This window comes from Chiloscyllium plagiosum, chromosome 7, assembly GCF_004010195.1.
Source record: "Chiloscyllium plagiosum isolate BGI_BamShark_2017 chromosome 7, ASM401019v2, whole genome shotgun sequence".
In the NCBI taxonomy this organism is placed as follows: domain Eukaryota; kingdom Metazoa; phylum Chordata; class Chondrichthyes; order Orectolobiformes; family Hemiscylliidae; genus Chiloscyllium; species Chiloscyllium plagiosum.
The window spans coordinates 85,022,434-85,044,300 of record NC_057716.1 but is presented as its reverse complement, the minus strand read 5'-3'; the positions used below and the strand labels follow the sequence as shown (position 1 = coordinate 85,044,300).

The 21,867-nt window shown below is 39.9% G+C and overlaps 1 protein-coding gene across 4 annotated transcripts in view; it reads right to left on the bottom strand.

Annotated features, from left to right (window-relative positions):
• Positions 1-21,867, bottom strand: part of LOC122551736 (activin receptor type-2A) — a 161,988-nt gene that overhangs the window by 39,038 nt on the left and 101,083 nt on the right. The window contains exons 1-4 of one of the 4 annotated variants that reach the window (XM_043694117.1): positions 15,868-15,895; positions 11,920-12,105; positions 2,888-3,095; positions 2,577-2,686 (exon numbers count right to left, since the gene is read on the bottom strand). In XM_043694117.1, the coding sequence (XP_043550052.1) occupies positions 2,577-2,686; positions 2,888-3,095; positions 11,920-12,105; positions 15,868-15,886 (523 nt within the window). In that variant the 5' untranslated portion in view covers positions 15,887-15,895. Of the gene's footprint in view, positions 1-2,576; positions 2,687-2,887; positions 3,096-11,919; positions 12,106-15,867; positions 15,964-21,867 lie in introns of those variants that run through there. The other 3 variants (XM_043694116.1, XM_043694119.1, XM_043694118.1) reach the window with 3 other exon arrangements.

Here is a 21,867-nt window from a genome sequence, read left to right as displayed (position 1 = left end):
TGAAAAATGCAGGCATGGTAAAGATAAACATTTTGGGGAGATGTCAATGAATTGAACTTTGACTGAACAAGCTACATTAAATACTGTTGCGACTGGAGCAGGTCAGAAGATAGAAACACTGCTGCAACTAACTCATCTTCTAACACCTTAAAGCCTGGCGACCATCTACAAGGTACAAGTCAATAGTGTGATGGAATACCCCCCCACTTGCCTGGATGAGTGCAGCTCCCAACAACACAAGTAGTTTAATACTATCCAGGATAAAGCAATCTGTTTGAATGGCACCACACCCACATTCACTCCCTTCACCACTGCAACAAGATAGCAGCACTGTGAACCATCAATGAATGTACTGCAGAAAGTCACCAAGGCTCCTTAAACAATATATTCCGAACCTATAACCACGACAATCTAAAAGGACAAGAGCAGCAGATAATGGGAACACCACCAATTGCAAGTTCCAAGCCATATGCCATCTTGACTTGGGAATGTTAACAGCTAAGTTATGCTAATCACATTATTAAACATATTGTTTAGTTTTGTCAAGTCCCTCCCTAACATCATCGTGGACGTACCTGCATCAAGTGGACTACAGCAACTCAAGAAGACTGTTCACTGCCACTTTCTCAGCGTCAACTAGAGGCAAGCAATAAATCTGGCTCAGCCACCAAAGCAGGCTCGAAGTCTGCCTCAGCCAGAATGAGGTTTGAACCCCATATTAAAATAAAAGCAAATTACTGCGGATGCTGGAATCTGAAACCAAAAGAGAAAATGCTGGAATATCTCAGCAGGTCTGGCAGCATCTGTAAGGGGAAAAAAGAGCTGACGTTGAGTCTAACTGACTCTTTGTCAAAGCTGAACCCCATATTGTTAGTTTTAATCTAATCTATGTAGGAACTAGATGAAATAGGCAATTCAGCCCCTCAAGCCTGACCAGCTGATTAATATGATCTAATAGCTGTTTTGTCAACCAAGCTGAATCAGCTCACTTTTTATCCTTGACAGTACTGGTCTATGTAATACAAACTTTAATCACTATATATTGAATAACTCTATTGTTTTTGTTGGCGCTTAGAGTCACATTAATTTTCATACGTTGAAGTTGCATCACATTTGCAAACAGTTTGCAAAGTTATAGTCTAGAACCTGAAAGAAACCATAAGGAAGTGAATGGGCTTTTAAAACATCTTTATGCATACCCTGCACCCCTATTCCAACAGAACTAATTTTTCTACCTTGCCCACATATATGTCGGAGTATACTTTTTTAAACAAGTGAAAAATAGCCACGCATTTGTATGCATTGTTGGTCCTCATTTAAAAGTTGTCCCATTTAACGCTATTTTGTTTTAACATCATTTATTCTTTGAAGGAAAACAAAAACAGAAATTGCTGGAAAAGCTCAACATGTCTGGCAGATGATTTACAGCATCCACAGTTATTTTTTCGATTTTTATTCTTTGAAGCCTTTTTTGTTTCAGTTCACCCCTTTTGTTTTAGCATTAAGTACTTTGTCAGCATGCTTCACATTTACAAAACAGTGTCCAGTACCATTTGGTCTGTACACTCAGACCAGCTTTCCCTCTTGACCTTCCTTCCCAGCCTTATTTCCTACTGTGATCTGCCCAGTTTCACCTCCCAGTTTATTCTGCCCAGTGATAGCTTGCTTGTAAACTTAACACCACCAATGAGTTTCGTTCTCCCACTCCGGGTCTCAATTCCTCCATTTCTCTGGTCCACTCCTGGCCACCTCCCCTGGGCCTCATTCCTACCTTTAGAGTCCATGTTTGGTCCTCCCTTTTCTACAGGCTGCTCTCTTAGATACTCATTTCCCTCTTGACTTAGTATGAAAATCCTGGGTTCCAACTAATGGTACATGTGAATCAGTGCCTGTAGTCAAGGGCAACCAGCCACATTAATCAATTTCTGCCACAAGATGGAGCTTAGTCAATCTAACAGTACTGCAGATCATCATATTTTTAAATACATTCAGTGATTTCATTAAATTGCTAAATTTCTGCAATGATAAAGTACAGGCGGTACTGTATTTCAGTTTAGAGGTTACTGATATATAGTTTTATCTTTTTTCTACTAAGGAGGCCCTGCAGATGCTAATTCCAGTCTTAACATTTCCTTTCCTCTAACCCTCAGCAAAGACTGGAGGTTGTTAAATGCACTACATAAATGTAAGTTTTTTTTAAAACTGGCTGTACATCATGTAAATAAGATTCAAGTAAACATTAAGTCATTAAAAAGCACTTCATATTGGGCACAGACAGCATCACTCCTACAAGGCAAAAGTAGTTTCATTGCAATGCACAGTATGGGTAAGATGCATTAAGTTTCAAATTACTGAATGATAAAGCTTAGAATATTATAAATCTCAACCATTCCAGAAACAAGGTATGCAGTTTCTATTATATCTATTAATGAATATGCACATCAGAAGAACTAACTGGACAATGACATTTAAACAAAATTTTAAAATTTGTACTTCAAGATTGTTCCTGCATCCTTCTATTCACACTGGATAATAATTTAACATTTAACCATAAAGATTACAAAGGTAAAACTTACACGGCAGTTCCTGAATTATTGGGACATAAAAAAACTTCTCATTGCATTTGATGCCTTCACAGCAGCAGAAGAATACTTCAGGGCTCTCTTTTGTTTCAACACATTCACCCCTATAAAACAAAATTACAGACTGATTTGATATTTGTTTGTTGCCAAGTGACCATAATGAATATTGAAAAAATTTACTTTTGATGGACAATGCTTAAGTATAGGAGCTAAAATTTAGCACTGCTAAAATTCAAAAGTATAGATAAAAGAGTTTTCTTAAAAAGGTACAAAAAAAGTAAAAATAGCAAATTATTATTGCATACTTGTCGTAGCAGTTCCAATCATCGAGCCAACAGCCTCGTTTTACAATTTCTATAGAGCCAGAATTGTTCTTCCACGTAGCAAAACAGTGTCGCCGTTTATCTTTTTCACCATCACAGTGTTCAATCCCACTGAGATTTGTTCGGTCTTTCTCCCAGTCTGCATTATAGAAAATGCATACTTGCTTCTCAGATCGACCAAGGATTGCACCTACAAGATGAGAAACAAGCTGGGTTTGATACAATTAATTCTACAGGGACATAATATTTTAAAAATTATTTTCACATCACATAAACAATGTAATGTTTAGGCCAGTTTAAAAGGCTGCATATTGAGTTATTCCCCACTAGAACTGGGTAGCAAGTCACAATTATAACTCTACAAATAAGGAAATGATTTATTTGATGTATCATCACGATGATTGAAACTACAAAAGTAAATAATGAGAGACAAAAGAACTCCAGATCATGCATATAAAAGATAAATGAAGAGACCATGTAATTTGACAGCCTTGCATAAAAAGTTTCTGTATTTGAGGACCAAGTTAAGTGCAACACAAAACAGTGCCACAGTCGGAGAGAAAATTCCATTCCAAATTGCCTACCTTTCTGAATGTAGTTAAATGTCTTTATAATGATTAATTACAACATCTTTTAAACTAATAACATAAGTTTTTTTTAAAAAGATTTTCCATGAGATTTCAGCTTCTAGCTTCACACAATCCACATGCCAAATCTTGATTATGCTCTCTCTAACCATATATTTCCCATTTCTTGGTTGGTTGTGATCCTTTTATACTGTGATTGATGAGAATCAATGCAACTCAGTGCTGAGAATTCTACAATCAATTTCAGATTGAGAGTGTTAAAATCCTAATTTCTTAGTGAGGCTTTCACTGAAGTCAATGATAAATACCCTGAATGGAATATCTAATCCTTAATTTGCAATTTTGACAAAAGAATTGTATAGAAAAATTCGTAGGTAGAATACACTGAAAAAGATAAGAAGAATGATAACCTAGAATTAGCCACCAACACCAAAGATCTGCGAGCTAAAGCAAGGACACCAGATAAAACAACATGAGAAGAGTAAGGCGAAGAGCGACATACAGGACAACTGTGAGATAATTGATTGTTGAACCGACTCAATTTTAACTACAGTAATTTTTTGCAAAAGATTTTTAAACTAGTACAGGGAGCATAAGAACTTAAGAGCACAGGAAAGGGAGCTGATTTGTACGTAAGGGCAAAGGGCTTTTATTTTCTACAGAACACCAGTTTTTGTTAACAGTACAAGTTAAATAAGGTAGAGCAGCTTGGCCAAGTAGAATGCCCATTCCTTTGGCTTGCAGTGAGCTGTGGGCAAGTCTCGTGACCTAGATGAGCCCAAATCCAGTAAGTGACACTGACTGTACAAGCTTAACCTCTGGAGTTCAGAGCTCAAATTCATTATGGTGCAGCCTCATGAAACAGAGGTTACATGAATAGCACATTTAGAGAGGTTGACGTCATAAGTTAGGGCAGCAGGCAGATACTGATAACCAACCAGCTCAAGAGAATCAGACAGACAGTGCAAAGGTCCCTAGAGGTCGGATTCACTATGCAGTTCTCTGTCCCCATATTGGTAAAGGTGAAAAAGTGTGACAAAGGTCAAACCATAATACCTCAAGTGGTCAGCTCAACAGGAGGAAAGCAACAGGAGCAGATGGGCAGTAGTGACAGGGGATTATTTTTGAAGTTATGTTGATGGGTCTATTCATGTGTGTGTGCCTGCATACGTGCGTATGCGCGCGCACTTCTGGTAGAAGGGAAATAATAAGGGTCAAAGAGGAGAAAAATGTAGAAAGGAAAAATTAATGTCTCTTTACTTTAAAAGATGAACACACCTCACAGAAAGGCTCATGGTCTACCACTCTCAAATACATTCAGCAACTTCCCGCAAATGATCTCATCTACATTAACTACCACTCCTCTCCCCAAGACTAACCCCTTTCCAGACTAAGCCCTAAATACTCTATGCTGCCAACTCATTCATTCGGGGTATCTTAGCACCCTCCCCGCAAGAGCACCAGCACTAACAGCCACTTTCAAGTCACTCAATCCCAGCCGTGCTTTCCTTCCAGAAGAAAACATTCCAGAATAGGGAGAAGGAAGGCCAAGATGGATAACTGAGTGCCTGACATTTGTCTCCTCATCCTTACACTGAATCCTTGCACTCGCAGGAGAGGACTGTGACTGCTTACCTGATGATACTGAGACCTCCATGTCTCTAAATAAGATTCTTTGTCGTGTTGCACTGCTTTGCATTTACCATCACTGTAAATGCACTCTTGACATGCTCAAACCTTATACTGTCTACTGCCTCCTGCAAGCACTAATGGCATCCACACAGTTGAAGTTATGAAGTCATGAAGAGATCAACCTGAGGCATCCTCTCCTCCTCCACCTCTGAGGAAGAAGCCACCGATCCCTCAGACTAAAAACCACTGAATACCTTATTTACAGCAATTTTTCTCTATTTGTATTCACTGTCTTCTAAACCCTCCATCAACTCAGATACGGACACCTCAGTGGTTATTTTAGCTATAGTCAGGAGAATGATCTCATCGGCATGTCACTGTCAGTGAAAGTGGCCCATGAAGAAATGCCTCAGGTTGCTAAGGCTCAGAGAAGTGCCAAAGGTAAGGAATCTGTGCTGTCAGGAGAAGGTCCCACAGTATTAGTCATTAATAACTTAATTCAAATACAAACATACACAGACAACTGCAGCAGCAGGCACCTTTCTTGGAAGCATCCACTAAATTGACTCGAATGATTTCTCCAACACCAGCTGTACCATGATGCCTCTAGTATGTGAGCACCCAGCTGCCCCTCTGTACAAGTCAGCATCTTCAAAGGAGATCCAGGTCCTGCACTCTCAGTGCCTGCTGGTTTGCATTCCTCGCCTTCTAAACTCAAGTTTCTCATCCAACTGTCCACAGGACAATACACCAGAAATGAAGTAGCCCAAGAATAACGTGATCAAATCAGGAGTCGCAGCATACAAAAGTAAGAGATTAACAGTGTCCTCGATCCACTGGGACAAGGAAGTCAAAGAGATGCCATGACATGCATCTTGCATATCACTGCCCTGATTCAGATCTAACCTACTCGGGTCTATTGGTGCACATACAGTAGGAGATTGTGCATGTGGCAATACTGAAAACTTTGCCCCCACACTCGTCACACATAAACACAAGAAAGATAAAAGATGGGCATCTACCCAACAATGTAGAGAAATGTTCAGGTTTGTCCTGAACACAGAAAACAGAAAAAAAAAATCAAATCTGGTAAATTACTGGCCAAAAGTCTACTCAAGTTCTTCAGTAAAGTGATAGAAGGTATCATTAACAACGCTATCAAGCAGCACTTGTTTAGCAATGATTTGCTAAACTGATGCTCAGTTTGGATTCTCAGGAGCATGAAGCTGCTGACCTCATTAAAGGCTTGGTTCAAGCACGGAGATGTCGGAGACTGCTAGCCAAGATGGAGGGCAGGAGGAACAAGCAGAAAGCTGAAATCATCAGATATCCATTCTGAGTTTCATGTTAGGAATTGTCACCATCTAGTTTTCTCAGAATAGGAGAATAGTAAACTACATGTGAACGGAGTAAGAAGAAGTAATAATGAGATCTTAATGCACACACGTGCGCCTCTTGTTGCTCACTGAAGAATTATATTGCAGTTCAAATCTTGATTGGAAAAATTAGACATGTCTTCCTCAACATCAAGTCATCTATTTTTTCCCAATCCTGCCATATTTCCCAAACTGACTCTACATTGCCCACATTGTTCATCATCTTGAAATTCAGCACAAGTTTTTGCCATGAAAAGTTATAGAAAACTTGAAATGGAAACTGTTTTTCTCTCCATAGATCCAGCTTGACCTGCTGGTTTCTCCAGTGCTTTCTGGAATTTTTGCTTTGCAGTAAATTAGTTTTATTTGTTCCTTTAAGGAATGTAGCTGTCTTGTTTCTGAAATAAAAGAATAAACATTGGAGAAATTAGGTCTGTCAGCTTCTGTGGACAGACAAAAAAAGCCCAATAATGACCCTTCTTCAGAACTGGTGTACAAAATCCCATGCAAGGACTGCACAAAACACTATATAGGACAAACAGGAAGACAGCTAACAATCCGCATACATGAACATCAACTAGCCACGAAACGACATGACCAGCTATCCTTAGTAGCCACTGGGCGGCACGGTGGCCCAGTGGTTAGCACTGCTGCCTCACAGCGCCTGTAGACCCGGGTTCAATTCCCGACTCAGGCGACTGACTGTGTGGAGTTGGCACATTCTCCCCGTGTCTGCGTGGGTTTCCTCCGGGTGCTCCGGTTTCCTCCAAAGAAGCGCTTCGCAGGAGGCTCCCAAGCACTGATGATGTCGCCTAGCCAGGGGACGAAACAAAAACTTCCAGCTCGGCAAACAGAACCACAACATTTATCGGAGACTTTAATACATCAATTTCCCTAACACCATTTCCCCTCCATACTGATTTTCTTTAGTTCCTCCCTATCACTAAACCCTTGTTTCTCAATATTTCTGGTACTTCTTTTTACAAGTACAGCCATTAAATGTGATGTACTTTTTTTTATGACAGCAGCCTGAAACTAATTGTAAACCTCAATGTCTAAACTGTAGATTTTTAAGACATTCTGAGGTATGGATATGAGACAGTTTTGATCAGTGAAATGAGCTGATGACATAATGTGTTATTGAAATATTATAAAGAATTAAACATCAAACACAGCTATGAATGACTTGATAAAACTCTTTCAATAAAAAAAAGCATCAGAACACTTAATGTCATGCCAAATCTGTACTGGCTTCTGGTGCTATTACATATGGAGTAATTGGGCTTAGAATATGAAAATGGAATTTAAAGCTTAAACACCGATTCAAGTTACTTATATCTGTATATTTCTTAAATGAAGAAATCTCTCTCCTTTTCATTTATTTAAAACATGAGCAAACCTGTTCAGCATGGCTCAAATGATTTTCAAATGGCTAAAGTTTCTATTTTAAGTAATGCATTCAGACAGTGCAGTGTTCCGTTGAATTCATGACCAGGTATCAGTGCACTGTGCAGTACATGCAAATATTTTACAGCACTCTTCTATAACCATTTTGGCTAATAGAGCGCTATATAGTGTGTGGCATGACAACTAAACTTGTATATACAAATCACATGTTAAGCATAAAGTATCCTCAATAGCTTCACCACAAACAATAGACCACAAGTCAGAGCAGAAGTGAGTCATTCAGCCCATCAAGGTCTGCCCTGCTATTCAATAAGATCATGGCTGATCAGATAACCCTAAACTCCACTTTTCTGCATTTACTCCACAGTTTTTGATTATTTTGCTGATTAAAACTCTGTCTATCATATCCTTGAACATAGATAACAAACCAGTCTCAACAGATTCACTATCCTGAGAGAACAAATCTTTCTCATCTCTGTTTTAAATAAATAACCTCTTATTCAAAGGTTATAATCACTGGCCCAATTCTCACAGGAGGGAAAACAACCTTTCCAAATCTATCCTATAAAGTCACCTAAAAACCTGAAGGGTCATAGAGACAGATATACAGCATGGAGACAGACCCTTTGGTCCAACTTGTCCATGCCGACCAGTTGCCAGCATTTGGCCCATATCGCTCTAAAGCCCAGTTGCCAGCATTTGGCCCATATCCCTCTAAAACCTTCCTATTCATATACACATCTAGATGCCTTTTAATTGATGTAATTGTACCAGCCTGCACCACTTTCTCTGGTAGCTCATTCCATACACACACCATCTACTATGTGAAAAAGATGCTCCTTAGGTCCCTTTTGTATCTTTCCCCTCTCCCCTTAAATCTGTGCCCCCTCATTTTGGACTCCCTTAACCTGGGGGGAAAAAACCTCAACTCTAGCTGGCAACACCACCAATTTTAGTATCATCTGCACCTTACAAAACTATACCTCCTGTATTCACATCCAAATCATTTAAATAAAGGACAAAATAAAACAGCGGACCCAGCACCGATCCATATGACACACTGCTGGTCACGGGATTCCAGTCCAAAAAGCAACCCTCTACCACCATCCTGCTTTCTATCTTCGAGCCAGTTATGTATCCAAATGGCTAGTTCTCTCTATTTCATGTGAGCTAACCTTGTCAAGCACCTTACTGAAGTCCATATAGATCACATCCAACACTCTGCCCTCACCAATCCTCTTCATCATCTCTTCAAAAAATCTCAATAAACTTAGTGACACACGATTTCTTATGCACAAAGACATGTGGACTGTGCCTAAGCAGTTCTTGCCTTTCCAAATACATGCAAATCCTATCCCTCAGCACTCCTCCAACAACTTACCACCACTGATATCAGGCTTACCAGTCTACAGTTCCCTTGCTTGTCCTTATCACCTTTCTGAAGTAACGTCACCATGTTAGCCAATTCCAGTCTTCCAGCACCTCATGTTTGGGATTAATGACACCACTATCTCAGCAAGAGGCCCAGCAACCTGATCAGATCTCAGGAATTTATCTCATATTCATGTATTTTAAGAGATCTAAAACCTCCTCCTCTGTAAAATGGACATTTTCCAAGATGTCACTATTTATTTCCCCAAATTCTCTACTTTTCATATTCTTCTCCATAGTAAATACTGAAGCCAAATACTCCCTTACTGTCTTACACAACTTTTCTGATTCCACACACAGGTGGCCTTGCTGATCCCTATTCTCTCTCTAATTACTTTCACTCAATGTATTTGTAGAATCTGTTTGGATTCTCCTAAACCCTATTTCCCAAGGTTCTCTTTTTGCCCTCTTGATTCCCCTCAAGTATATTCCTACTGTCTTTATACTCTTAAGGATTAATTTGATTCCCGTCCAAACCTTATATATGCTTCCTTCTTTTTCTTGATGAGAACCTCAATTTCTCTAGTCATCCAGCATTACTTACTCCTACCAGACTTACCTTCACCCTAACAGTAACATACTGTCTCTGGACTCTAGTTATCTCATTTCTGAAGGTTTTCCACTTTCCAAATGTCCCTTTACCTGTGAATATCTGCCTCTACTCAACTTTAGGAAGTTCTTGTCTAATACCATCTATCTCTCCTGCTCAGACCTTTGTGCTGCCTTTGTCTGTTCCTCTCCCTTTTAAAAGTGCTATTGTTTTGACATTTTTTTCTCCCCCCAAAGTTCCAAAATAATACGACAGCATACAAAACAGTAGTTGCTGCTCCTGGAATTCGAGGAAATGACCTCAAAAAAGGAGCAATCTGCTACAGCCAGAAATTTTTCCCGTCCTCCATCTTGGATCATCCAGAATCCCATGACCAACAAAACTGACCTTCCTCCAATTTAGAATTTTAACTTTTGGATCCAGTCTATTCTTTTCCATCACTATTTTAAAACTAATACCATTATGGTCATTGGCCCCAAAGTGCTCCCCCACTGACACTTCAGTCACCTACACTATCTTATTTCCCTAGAGAAGTCAAGGCTTTGCGCTTTCATTAGTAGGTACATCCACATACTGAATAAGAAAACTTTGTACTCTCTTAACACTATGGCAGTCCCAATCTATGTCTGGAAAGTTAAAATCCCCAATTATAGCACTCTATTATTCTTCCAAATAACTGAGATCTCCTTATAAATTTACTTATCAATTTTCCGCTGATTACTGGGGGATCCATAGGACAATGTGGTATTGTCCTATAGATTTCTTATTATTTCTTATTTCGCAGTTTCACTCAACGTCACTGGATGTAGTCACCATGAGAATGTGTATAGGTTATAAGCAGGTATGGAATGAGTTAAGTTCGGAGTTTTGTGAAACAAGAGGATCAGCTGAGCATGGCTCAGATCAGATAAGAATTGCAGTTAACAATGGGCTGCTGGAGGCAAGGGTATTACGTTAAAACAAAGGAAAAACATTCATTATGTAGAGATATTTAACAATATTGGAAGAATTCAGTATGTAAGGTCAGTTTAACAAGGTGAAAAGTATTCATTGTGCGAAGCCAGTTAAGGTTAAGAACATTCATTGTGTAACAGCAGATGACTTAATCTTTACTATTGGCACTCATTGATTGGGTGACCATTACAATCAGCATGTACGTTGCCGTATCTGGATGCTCCTCTCAGTAAAATGACTACATAATTCATTAAGAAGCTACTGTTCGAGAGAAAACACCAAGAAGTCATGTCTCCATGCACATGGGCGATTGTTCTCTCTCCCTCCAGGGTCCGGAAATAAGATGAAGGGGGTAAAACTATGCTATACTATGCTCTGAGTGTTTAGCTTCGACCTGGGGGGGGTATGATATCCAGAATATCCTAAGTACAGCTGTATTGTTATCCCTAATCAAAAATGCTTTATCTGCTTCCTCTCTCACCAGCACCTCCCTTCTATCCCCTCCTTTGGCATCTATACTTTGGAATATTAAGCTGCTTGTCCTGTCCATCCCTGAGCCACATGTCTGTAATAGTTATCATATCGCAGTCCTATGTTCATAGCTATGCTCGGAGTTCATCTGCTTACTCGCCAGGCCTCTTACATGGAAATAAACACAACTAAATTTATCAGTTCTACCTTGTTCACTGCTTTGCCTCTGTTGCCTTGCCTGTGAGACTTGATCCTTTTCCAAATTGCACCAGCTGGAGGTGAATTTCTTTTCTCAGTATCTCTCTGGACTCCACCCACACTCCTTACTAGTTTAAATCCTCCCAAATCGCTCTGGCAAATCACCAGTCGAATATTCGCCCCTTCCAAATCAGGTACAACACATCTTTTTTATACAGGTCACTTCAACCCCAGAAGAGAATCCAATGATCCAAGAATGTGAATACTTTCCCCATGCACCAACTCCTTAGCCATGCATTCATTTGCTCTATCCTCCTATTTCTACTCTCATGAGCATGTGGCACTGGGAATAATCCAGATATTACTACCCCAAGGACCTACTTTTTAAACTCCTACTTAATTTCCTACCTTTTCTCCTCAAAGCCTCGTTCTTTTCTGTTCCTATGTTGTTGGTTCCAATGTGTACAATGACCTCCTGCTGGTTCCTCTCCCCTTCCGAGAATATTCTGCACTCTCTCCGAGACAATCTTGATTGACCCTGGCACCAAGGAGGCAACACACATTCTGATGTCTCGTTGTTTGTCGCAGAAATGTCTGTTTGATTAGAGAGAGTCCCCTATCACAATCAATTGTTTAGAACCTGGCATACCCTTAGTTACAGTAGTGCCTACTTTTCCTACCTTTTATACAGGTATCTACCCGACTGTATCTGTTACCTTCATGAAACTACCATCCCCCGTTCCTGTGAATTCCTTATGCCTCTGCCATTCCAACCTATACACGTGATCTGATAGGATTCGCAACCAAACTCATTGCAGACATAATCATCAGTAACACTGAAATTTTCCCTAATTTCCCACATCCGACAGAAAGAGCACATCACTCCACTGAAGGTCATCTTTGCTCCTCAACAGACCCAGAAAATAGCACAGTTTTAGTGATCTAAAATCACTGCTCTCGAAACTTGGTACCTATGTTTTATACTGCTAAAAAAAGGTTTAATCAAGAGACATATCTCAATAAAACGTATAAACAAAAAATCCCATCCTACTCACCACTGTAGGTTTATAATTAAAACAAACTAAGGTTAAACACAAAAAAAAAGCACACTTAGCAGTCTAATGATGACCATGAAACCATTGTCAATTGTTGGAAAACCTATCTGCTGCAATAACATTGTTTGGAGAAGGAAACTGCCATCCTTATCTGGTCTGGTCTGCATGTGACTCCAGACCCAGAGCAATGTCACTGATTTTCTTAAACTGTCGCCTTAACAACTATAAATGGGCAATAAGTGCTCCCCTTGCCGATGATGCTCTAATTCTGCAAATGAAACTTCACAACCTCACATTCTCCCATATTATACTGCCATCTGCTGTTTTCACCCAGTTAATTTACCTATACCCCTTTTTTGTGTTATCCTCACCTACCTTCCAACCAATTTTTGTGTCACCTGCAAAATCGAGTATTGTATATTCACTTTCCTCATCCAAGTCATTAATACATATTTTAAATAGTTGTGGCTCCCAGCGCATTACTGGTTGCCATCCGGAAAATGTTCCCTTATCCCAACCCTCTGGCTAACCTACAGAAGACAATGCTCGATCCATGCTAACATACTACCTCCAAGACCATTGGTGCTTATCGTCGTAAGGAACTACACATTAGGCAACTTATCAGTTGCCTTTTGACTACTTGGTTTTAAAACAGAAAGCAATTAATTCACAAAATTAAACAATGAAACAAAGAACAGAATAAAGAACCCCCTACAGAACTCAATCTATCCAAACTAGACTTAATTATGCTGTTCCGAATATACACAACAGTCCCAATAAACAAACCCTTTTTAAAACACAGTACAAAAAGGGGTCAGATGCTTACAGGTTGAAGTTAGGTGGGTTAAGAAAGAGAATTTCCACGTAGCTCACTGTTGAACTCCCAACCAGTACTGGACTGAACTAAACTGTTCAGCTAAAGAGCTGACCACTCCCTTTCATTATATAGGTTACTTCTAAAATATGACAAATTTGGCCTGAAGTCTCATCTGTTTACATATAAACAAAAAGGCCTCTCAATACCCTTGTAATTTTGGAATGTTTGTAGTGTCTTCTGTGGTGAAGACTGAGGGAAGCTACATATTCAACTCCACTGGCATTTCATAATTCCCCATTATTATTATTTCCCCTCAGCCTCACTCTGTAAAAATCCTATATTCAAGTTGATTTCTCGCTTTCTTTTACATATTTAAAGAAGTTCTTGCTGTTTGTCTTGATATTCCTTGCAAATTTACTCTGAAAATTTATTTTCTCCCTCTGCATTATATTTTTGGTCGTCTTTTGTTTTAGGTAACTTTCACAATCCTCTGCATTACCAATAATCTTTACTACATTGTATATCACTTTTAATCTCCTATGCATACTTAACTTTCCTGGTTAACAATTGTTGGCTTATTACCCTTCTTCAAATCCTCCATCATCACTGGAACATGTTTTTGCTGTAAGTCATGAACCATTTTCTCAATTTTATATAGATATATCATTTTGCTGGACAAAAAAAATTACTTGACTGTTCTGTTGCGTATGAAGTCCAAACAGTAGCAAACAACAGGTGTACTTTGGGAGTTGGTACACAGACATAAAATGCTGGATAATTCCATAACCTTAAGTCATCATGTCAATGTTTGGAACACAAAACAGGTTTACAGCTAACTTTCAGATGGAATAGGCAAACATTTTAGATTAACTTCATTTGTATCTAGGCATATCAAATTTTCAATTAAGTCCCAATTATCGAAAATGTTCAGTGGTATTAAAAGGCAATTTTTTGGATGACAAAAATAACATACATGTATATTGACTGACTTGATAACTTTAACATGTATAGTCACCAAAATGTAGAGACAAATATTCTGTAATTGAATTTTTGGGGCCAAGATTTTAAGCTTTAGTTTATACCATCCTTTGATCAAGGCATAAAATGTAGCGTTAGCATCCCACCACCTTTTGGATAAATGTCTTTTCCTCTCATCCCCTCTAAACTTCCTGCCCCTTATCTTGAATCTATGCCACTGGTCATTGATCCTTTCAAATTGTACATATCTCAATACTGTCACCCATCTCCTCTGGTCCAAGGAAAACAACCATACTCTATTCAAGCTCTCCTTACAACTAAAACTCTCCAGCTCATCTGGTAAATCCCCTCTGCACCCTCTCCATTACAAATCACATCCCTCCTATAATATGGATTTCAGAACTGCACATCATATTAGCTGTGGCCTGACAAACATTTCATATATATTCCTGATTTACACTCTAAACAAGGGCACATTATGGGCAGGTTAACTACACAAAAAAAAATAATAACAGCCTTGCCTGGTATACAAGGAAGCTTTCTGAAAAAAAAAAATGCTTCATTTCCTGAATTGAACAGATTTGTGGAGACATGTGTATGGGGGAGAAAAAGTAAGGGAGAAAAATAAAGGCTGAGAGAAGGGAGGAAAAATATATGGATGGCCAAAAGCCTACAGTGAGGAAAAAAAACAGATTTGCCTTTTGAAATCAAAGATGAAGATTTAATAAAGAATGACAAATGATCTGTGATGTTTCAAAATTTTCCAAAATTCCCAGATGTACTTAATTTGTGTAAATGTTCAGGACGATAAATGGATCTTAAAGACCTAAATTAACAGATATGACTTGCATCATTGCATAACCGCACACTTGCTTAATTTATTCCATATTTTCATGTATGTAACATTAAAAATCCTTAATCTGCAGGAAATCCAACAATCTGACCAAAATGTGCCACATTTGTTAGTAATAAAAATAGCTGCAAGAAACATCAACAGCATTTGATTACGCAACTTCGGAGAAACTTTTCTGCATTAAAACTTGTAAATTCTGATTCACTACTAAATACAATAGCACCATTTAGTGGACAAAAATTAGTACTGCTAATGATCTTCCTAAACGTTCAATTGTTAGTTTATATTGTTAACTGATTGTAGTTTGGGCAGAGGGAGAAGATTGTAATTAATGCCCTTGGTATTATTCCCAACTTCACAATGGAAACTTTTGTTGAATCTGCTGTCTGGTCATCCTAAACCCTGTTCAGTGTTCATTACGCTGTGTGCGTGTGGGGAATGAATTAATAGGCAAATTAAAAAGAATTTAAAAAGAATACATGCAAACAGCAGCTGCATGTTTTCCGTTGAGTGGTACGATTTGCATACATCAGAACTTGGGACACCTTGTGGATTAAAATGAAGCAGCACAAAAAAAAATCAAAATTAACTTTCTGCTTTAATGACTCAAAGCTGCCATATGGGTCAGAAAGAAATCAAAAACATGCAATTACCTTCCAACCCCATTTTCATCTCCACAGTCCTCAAGACAATGTAATATGCTTAAGTGAAGTTCCCCAAATGCAGGGATTCATTCTTCAACTGTGACATTAGATAATGCCAGATAGTTCTGCTGTTATGGCGGCAGCTAATCGCAAACACATCACAGCAATAAAAGTTGTTATAAAATATATAAAAGATGCTTGTGCATAAAAAGATAGCAACAAATTTGTCAAAATAAAAATCAGAGTACTGAGAACTGCACAAATGCATCAAGCTAGTTCTGAATATCAACACTCATTTAACCATTTACAAATTGTTGATTACTAAGAAAGCTAAATGTCGTCTGAAATGACAAACACTTAGACAATATAATTTGTGCATAATTTGTGAATAAGAAAGTGCAGTCGACCCTGGAGTTTAATCTTTGAAGATGTCACTATCAAATGCTTTCTGCATTTTATTAAAGTCACCCAAAAATAAATGGTTAGCAAAAATAAAACACATGGAGAGGAGGTAATGTCCTAGCATGGATTCATGAATGGCTAACAGACAGAAAACACAGTACGATTAATTGGTCTTTCACACATTGGTAACCTGTAACCAAGAGGTACCACAAAGATTAGTATTTGGGTCCAGCTGTTGACAATATGTATCAATGATTTGGAGGTGGGGACTAAATGCAATATTTCTGAAGTTGCAGATGATACAAAGTTAAGTGAGAACACGTGTTGCAAGGAAAACAAAGCACTTCAGGAGGATTTGGAAAGGCTTAGTGAATTAGGTAGGATCATGGCACATGGAATAGAATATGAAAAACTGTGAGATCATCCACTTTGGTGGAAGTACTGAAGTCTTGTTTAATTGTATAGGAACTTGGCCAGAACGCACCAGTCCTGTTTGCAGTTTGGTGTCATCATCTCAAGAAATATTTCGTTGCCATAAAGCGTGCTTAACAACAATTCACCAGACTTATCACCAGGATGTTGGGAATGCCCTATGAAGAGAGATTGGCCAAACTGGGTTTGCATTCTCTCAAGTTTCAAGCAATGAAACTTACAAAATGCTGGTGGATGCAGATAAGAAGTTTTCCCTGACTGAAGTCTGGAACCAGGAGACACACTTGGAAAAGTAAGTGGAAAACCACTTGGGCCTGGGGTGAGAACACTTTTTACTCAGACCTTTAGAAGTCTTCCCCAGAGGGCTGTGGAAGCTTAGTCTTTGAGTAAGGTAGAGATTTGAAAGATTTTTGATTACCAATGACATAAAGGATTACGGGGATGGATGTCGTAAAAGATATTGAAGAGTTTGATCAGCCACGACTGTACTGAGCACAGAATCAGACTCGATGGGCTAAATCACCTATTCTTGTTCCTACGTTCCAATATTCCTAAATTTTGTGTTGTTACCAATAAGTGAATCAAGTGAAGCAACCTCTGGAAATATTAAGGCAGCATGGCTCAGTGGTTAGCACTGCTGCCTCAAAGTGTTAGGGACCTGGATTTGATTCCACCCTCAGGTTACTGTGTGGAGTTTGCACATTCTCCCTGTGTCTGCGTGGGCTTCCTCCCAAAATCCAAGGATGCTGGTTTAAGACAGCCAATGCAATATTGTCCTTCATTGCTAGAGGGAATGGAGTTTAAAAAAGGGAGGTTATGCTGAGGCCACACCTGGAGGGGTGCACAGGAGGTTCACTAGGTTGATTCTGGAGTTGAAAATTGTTTTATGAGGACAGACTGAATAAACTGGCACTATATTCATTAGAATTTAGAAGAATGAGGGGGAATCATATCAAAACAAAGTTAAGTGAATAGATTGGACAGAAGTAGGGTGGTTGTTCCCACTAGCAGGTGAAACTAGAACTAGGGAACACAAGCTCAAGAAGAGGGGGAACAGATTTAGCACTGGGTTGAGGAGGAACTTCTTCACCCTAAGGCTTGTGAATCTGTGGATTCCCTGCCCAGTGAAGCAGTTGAGGCTACCTCGTTGAATGTTTTTAAGGTAAAGATAGATAGATTTTTGAACAGTAAAAGAAGGGTTATGGGTCAGCAGACGGCTAAGTGGAGCACACTCCACAAAAAGATCAAACATGACCTTATTGAATGGAAGAGCCGTTCCAAAGAATCAGATGGCCTACTCCTGCTCCTATTTCTTAAGTTCTTATGTGCAGGTTAGGTGGATTAGCCATGGGAAATGCAGGGTAACAGGGATAGGGTATGGGTCTAGGTAGGATGCTCTTCGGCAGATCGGAGTGGACATGATGGGTTGAATGTCCTGCTTCCACTCTGTAGGGATTCTATGATCATTTATATGAGAGGAATTAGAGAAACTGCAACAAAGGTGCACTAGACTTTAGTTCTTGGGATAGACAAGCAGGAGGCTGAAAGAGGAGCATCAGGAGATGGAGAAGTCAACGTTTCCGGTGTAACTCTTCTTCAGGACTGGGGATGGGTGTAAGGGGCAGTGCAGATAAAGAAGAGGGGCAGGCTGACGTGATAGGGATAGGTGAATACAGGTAGAGGATATGACCTGGTTGGTCTTTGGGTGAAATTAATTCGATTGGTAGCTGGAAGGAAAGATCGATCAGAGGAATGGAAGGAAGGGGGAGAGGCTGAGAAGGGAGTTGGGGGATGGGAAGGGGCCTGACCTCCCAGTCACCACTCATTTTAATTCCCCTTTCCAATATGACCATCCTTGGCCTCCTCCACTTTCACAGTGAATCAGACTGCAAATTGGAGGAACATCATCTCCTCTTCTGCCTGGGCAGCCTACAGCCCAGAGGACTCAACATTGAGTTCTCCAATTTCAAATAACCTCCATTCCCATTCACCGACTCCCTTCCATTCCTCAGATCTACCCTTCCTTCCAGCTACCAACTGGATTCACTCCTCCCATCGGCCAACTAGGTCATACCTCTACCTGTGTTAACCTATCATTATCTCACCACCTTGCAGCTCCTTTCTCACCCCCCACTCCTCCCTTTAGAACATAGAACATAGAACAATACAGCGCAGTACAGGCCCTTCGGCCCTCGATGTTGCGCCGATCCAAGCCCACCTAACCTACACTAGCCCACTATCCTCCATATGCCTATCCAATGCCCGCTTAAATGCCCATAATGAGGGAGAGTCCACCACTGCTACTGGCAGGGCATTCCATGAACTCACGACTCGCTGAGTAAAGAACCTACCCCTAACATCTGTCCTATACCTATCCCCCCTTAATTTAAAGCTATGCCCCCTTGTAATAGCTGACTCCATACGTGGAAAAAGATCATCTGAAGCTTCCCTCACACCCACCTCAGTCCTGAACATTATACCCAAAAAGTTGACTTCTCCATCTCCTGATGCTGCCTGACATGCTGTGGTCTTGCAGCCTCCTGCTTGTCTACCTTGGATTCCAGCATCAGCAGTTTTTTGACTTTAATTCTTTAGATGGCAAGACTGTTCTATGAAGTGAGATTGGGCAAACTGGACCGTATTCTCTATTGTTTCAAAGAATGAAATATGATCTCAGAAACTTACAAAATATTTCAAGGGGTAAATATCACAGATACAGGCTCCTGATTGGGAAGTCTAGAACTGGGGTACACAATTTAAAAATAATGTAATGGCTACTTTAGTTCTAAGTGCAATATTCCAAAACCAAAAAGAATTCCCTTCTCTATTCCACATCGGTTTTGACTTAGCTGCGGCTTCAATTTCCAGTTTTAAGACTTTGATAGCCTCATCTTCATTTGTCATATAACTGAGCTTTCAGCTTCATACAAACCTTTCCCAAGTTATGGGTGTTACTCCACGCTCCCACAAGAAATTTTAGAAGCTTCTATCTGAAAGCCTAAAGCATTATGCAGAAGGGATGCCCCAATGGTATTATTACTAGACTATTGATCCAGAGACCCATGTATTGCTCTGGGGAGCCACATTTGAATCCTGCCTGAGCAGATGGTGGAATCTGAATTCAAAAATCTTGAATCAATAGCATAATGATGATCATGAAATTACTGTTGTTTGTCAAATAAATCTGTCTGTCCACCAATGTTCATTTGAGAAGAAAATTGCCACCTGTCTGGCCTATATGTGACTCCAGACTCAGAGCAATGTAATCGACTCTTAACTGCCATATAGGCATTATATGCTGGCCTAGTCAGCAATACCCAAATCTCGTGAATGAACAAAAAACTACAGATTACCTTTCCCACTTGTAAATTTTCCTTACATAAACATAACCTCATTATTCTAGAGTCTTTCTCCAATTGTGTTTTAAAAGAAATCACCATAGCTTCAGAAATCCTTACAGATAAATCAGCAAAACACTTTAGATACACACATCAAATCCACTTACCACTAGTTCAAATTCAAAATCTAAAACAAATTGTATCAAAATATGCATCAGATACAATACTTGCCATGATAGATAGCAACGTGCCAACTCCACAAGCACCAGGTAACAGTCGTCTCAAACAACAATCTAATCATCTTCCTCTCCTGCTAGCTTCATTTCTTCCTTATCCCAGCCCAGGACTGCCAGCATCGCTTGACACCCTGTTCCCTCCAATTAGCTGGCTCTATCCAGCCTCAACTTCCTTGCCCCCAAACCTGCTCCGGCCTCACCAGCTTTGCTTCCTTCTCACTTTATTGGCCGAACTGGTAACATCCTCAAAATACATCCTATGACATAGCAACCAGAACTGCACATAGTACTTCAATTGTGGCCTAACCAATGTTGTACAATTCCATTGTGACCTGCTTGCTGTTGTATTCAATGCTTTGATTAACAAAGGCAAGTATCACAAATACATTCTTATCACCTTCTCCATCTCTCCCGCTGCCTATGAACTGGACCACCAAGGTCCCGCCGATCCACTGTAATTCCGAGAGTTCTACATTTAATGTGTACTCCCTTGCCTTGTTGATCCTTGCAAAATATCACCTCACTTTTCAGGCTGAAGTTCCATGTGCCACGGTTCAGCCCATCTGACCAGCTCTTTTATATCACAGATAAGGCTTACCTTTTGGCTATGTATCAGATCGTTTTGTGAGATCTGCAAACCTTCCGATCATACCTCTGCCCCACTTCTTGGGTACAGAACATACCTCTAATGTTCCATTGTTGTTGAGTAGATGCCAATGTTGTAGCTATACTGGAAGAACTTGGATAGAAGCATGGCAGGTTTTGGAGCAAGTTTTCAGTATTATTGCTAGATGTTATTGAGGGTCTAAAACGTGAATACAGGCTGAGGTAACTAGTTGTCAGGAACAACCACTTAACAGATGCTCTTAATAACTTAAGCGATAATAAAATGGCTTCTCAATGCAAATAACATGAAAAAATGGCTTCTAGGCTGCAAATTGATAATTCTGCTAAAGCTGCATAAAATGGTTTTTAAGTTACTAACTGCTAATTCTGGTATAGTTGCATAAGTGACTAACCACGGTCTGCTTCAATAGAGATTAAGCAGACGATGTACCCTTTAAAGCATAGAAATAACTCAACTGGCGAACACATTACTGGCCATCCTAACTGATCTTCCGATGGAGGTGCAATGGCTTGGTTAGTGAGAGAAGGGTGGCCAGAGTGTTGGAAAAATAAAGTTAATTCCCAGAAAGATCATTGGACTGAGTAACTGTCAAATAAAGTAGTATTGTGTATTGATTGGTAATTGTTTGAACGTGCTGGAAAAGCGCAGCAGGTCAGGCAGCATCCAGGGAACAGGAGAATCGACGTTTCGGGCATAAGCCCTTCTTCAGGAATGGGGAAAGTTTGTCCAGCAGGCTAAGATAAAAGGTAGGGAGGAGGGACTTCGGAGAGGGGCGTCGGAAATGTGATAGGTGGAAAGAGGTCAAGGTGAGGGTGATAGGTCAGACTGGGGTGGGGGCGGAGAGGTCGGGAAGAAGATTGCAGGTTAGGAAGGCGGTGCTGAATTCGATGGATTTGACTGAGACAAGGTGGGGGGAGGGGAAATGAGGAAACTGGTGAAACCCGAGTTCATCCCTTGTGGTTGGAGGATTCCT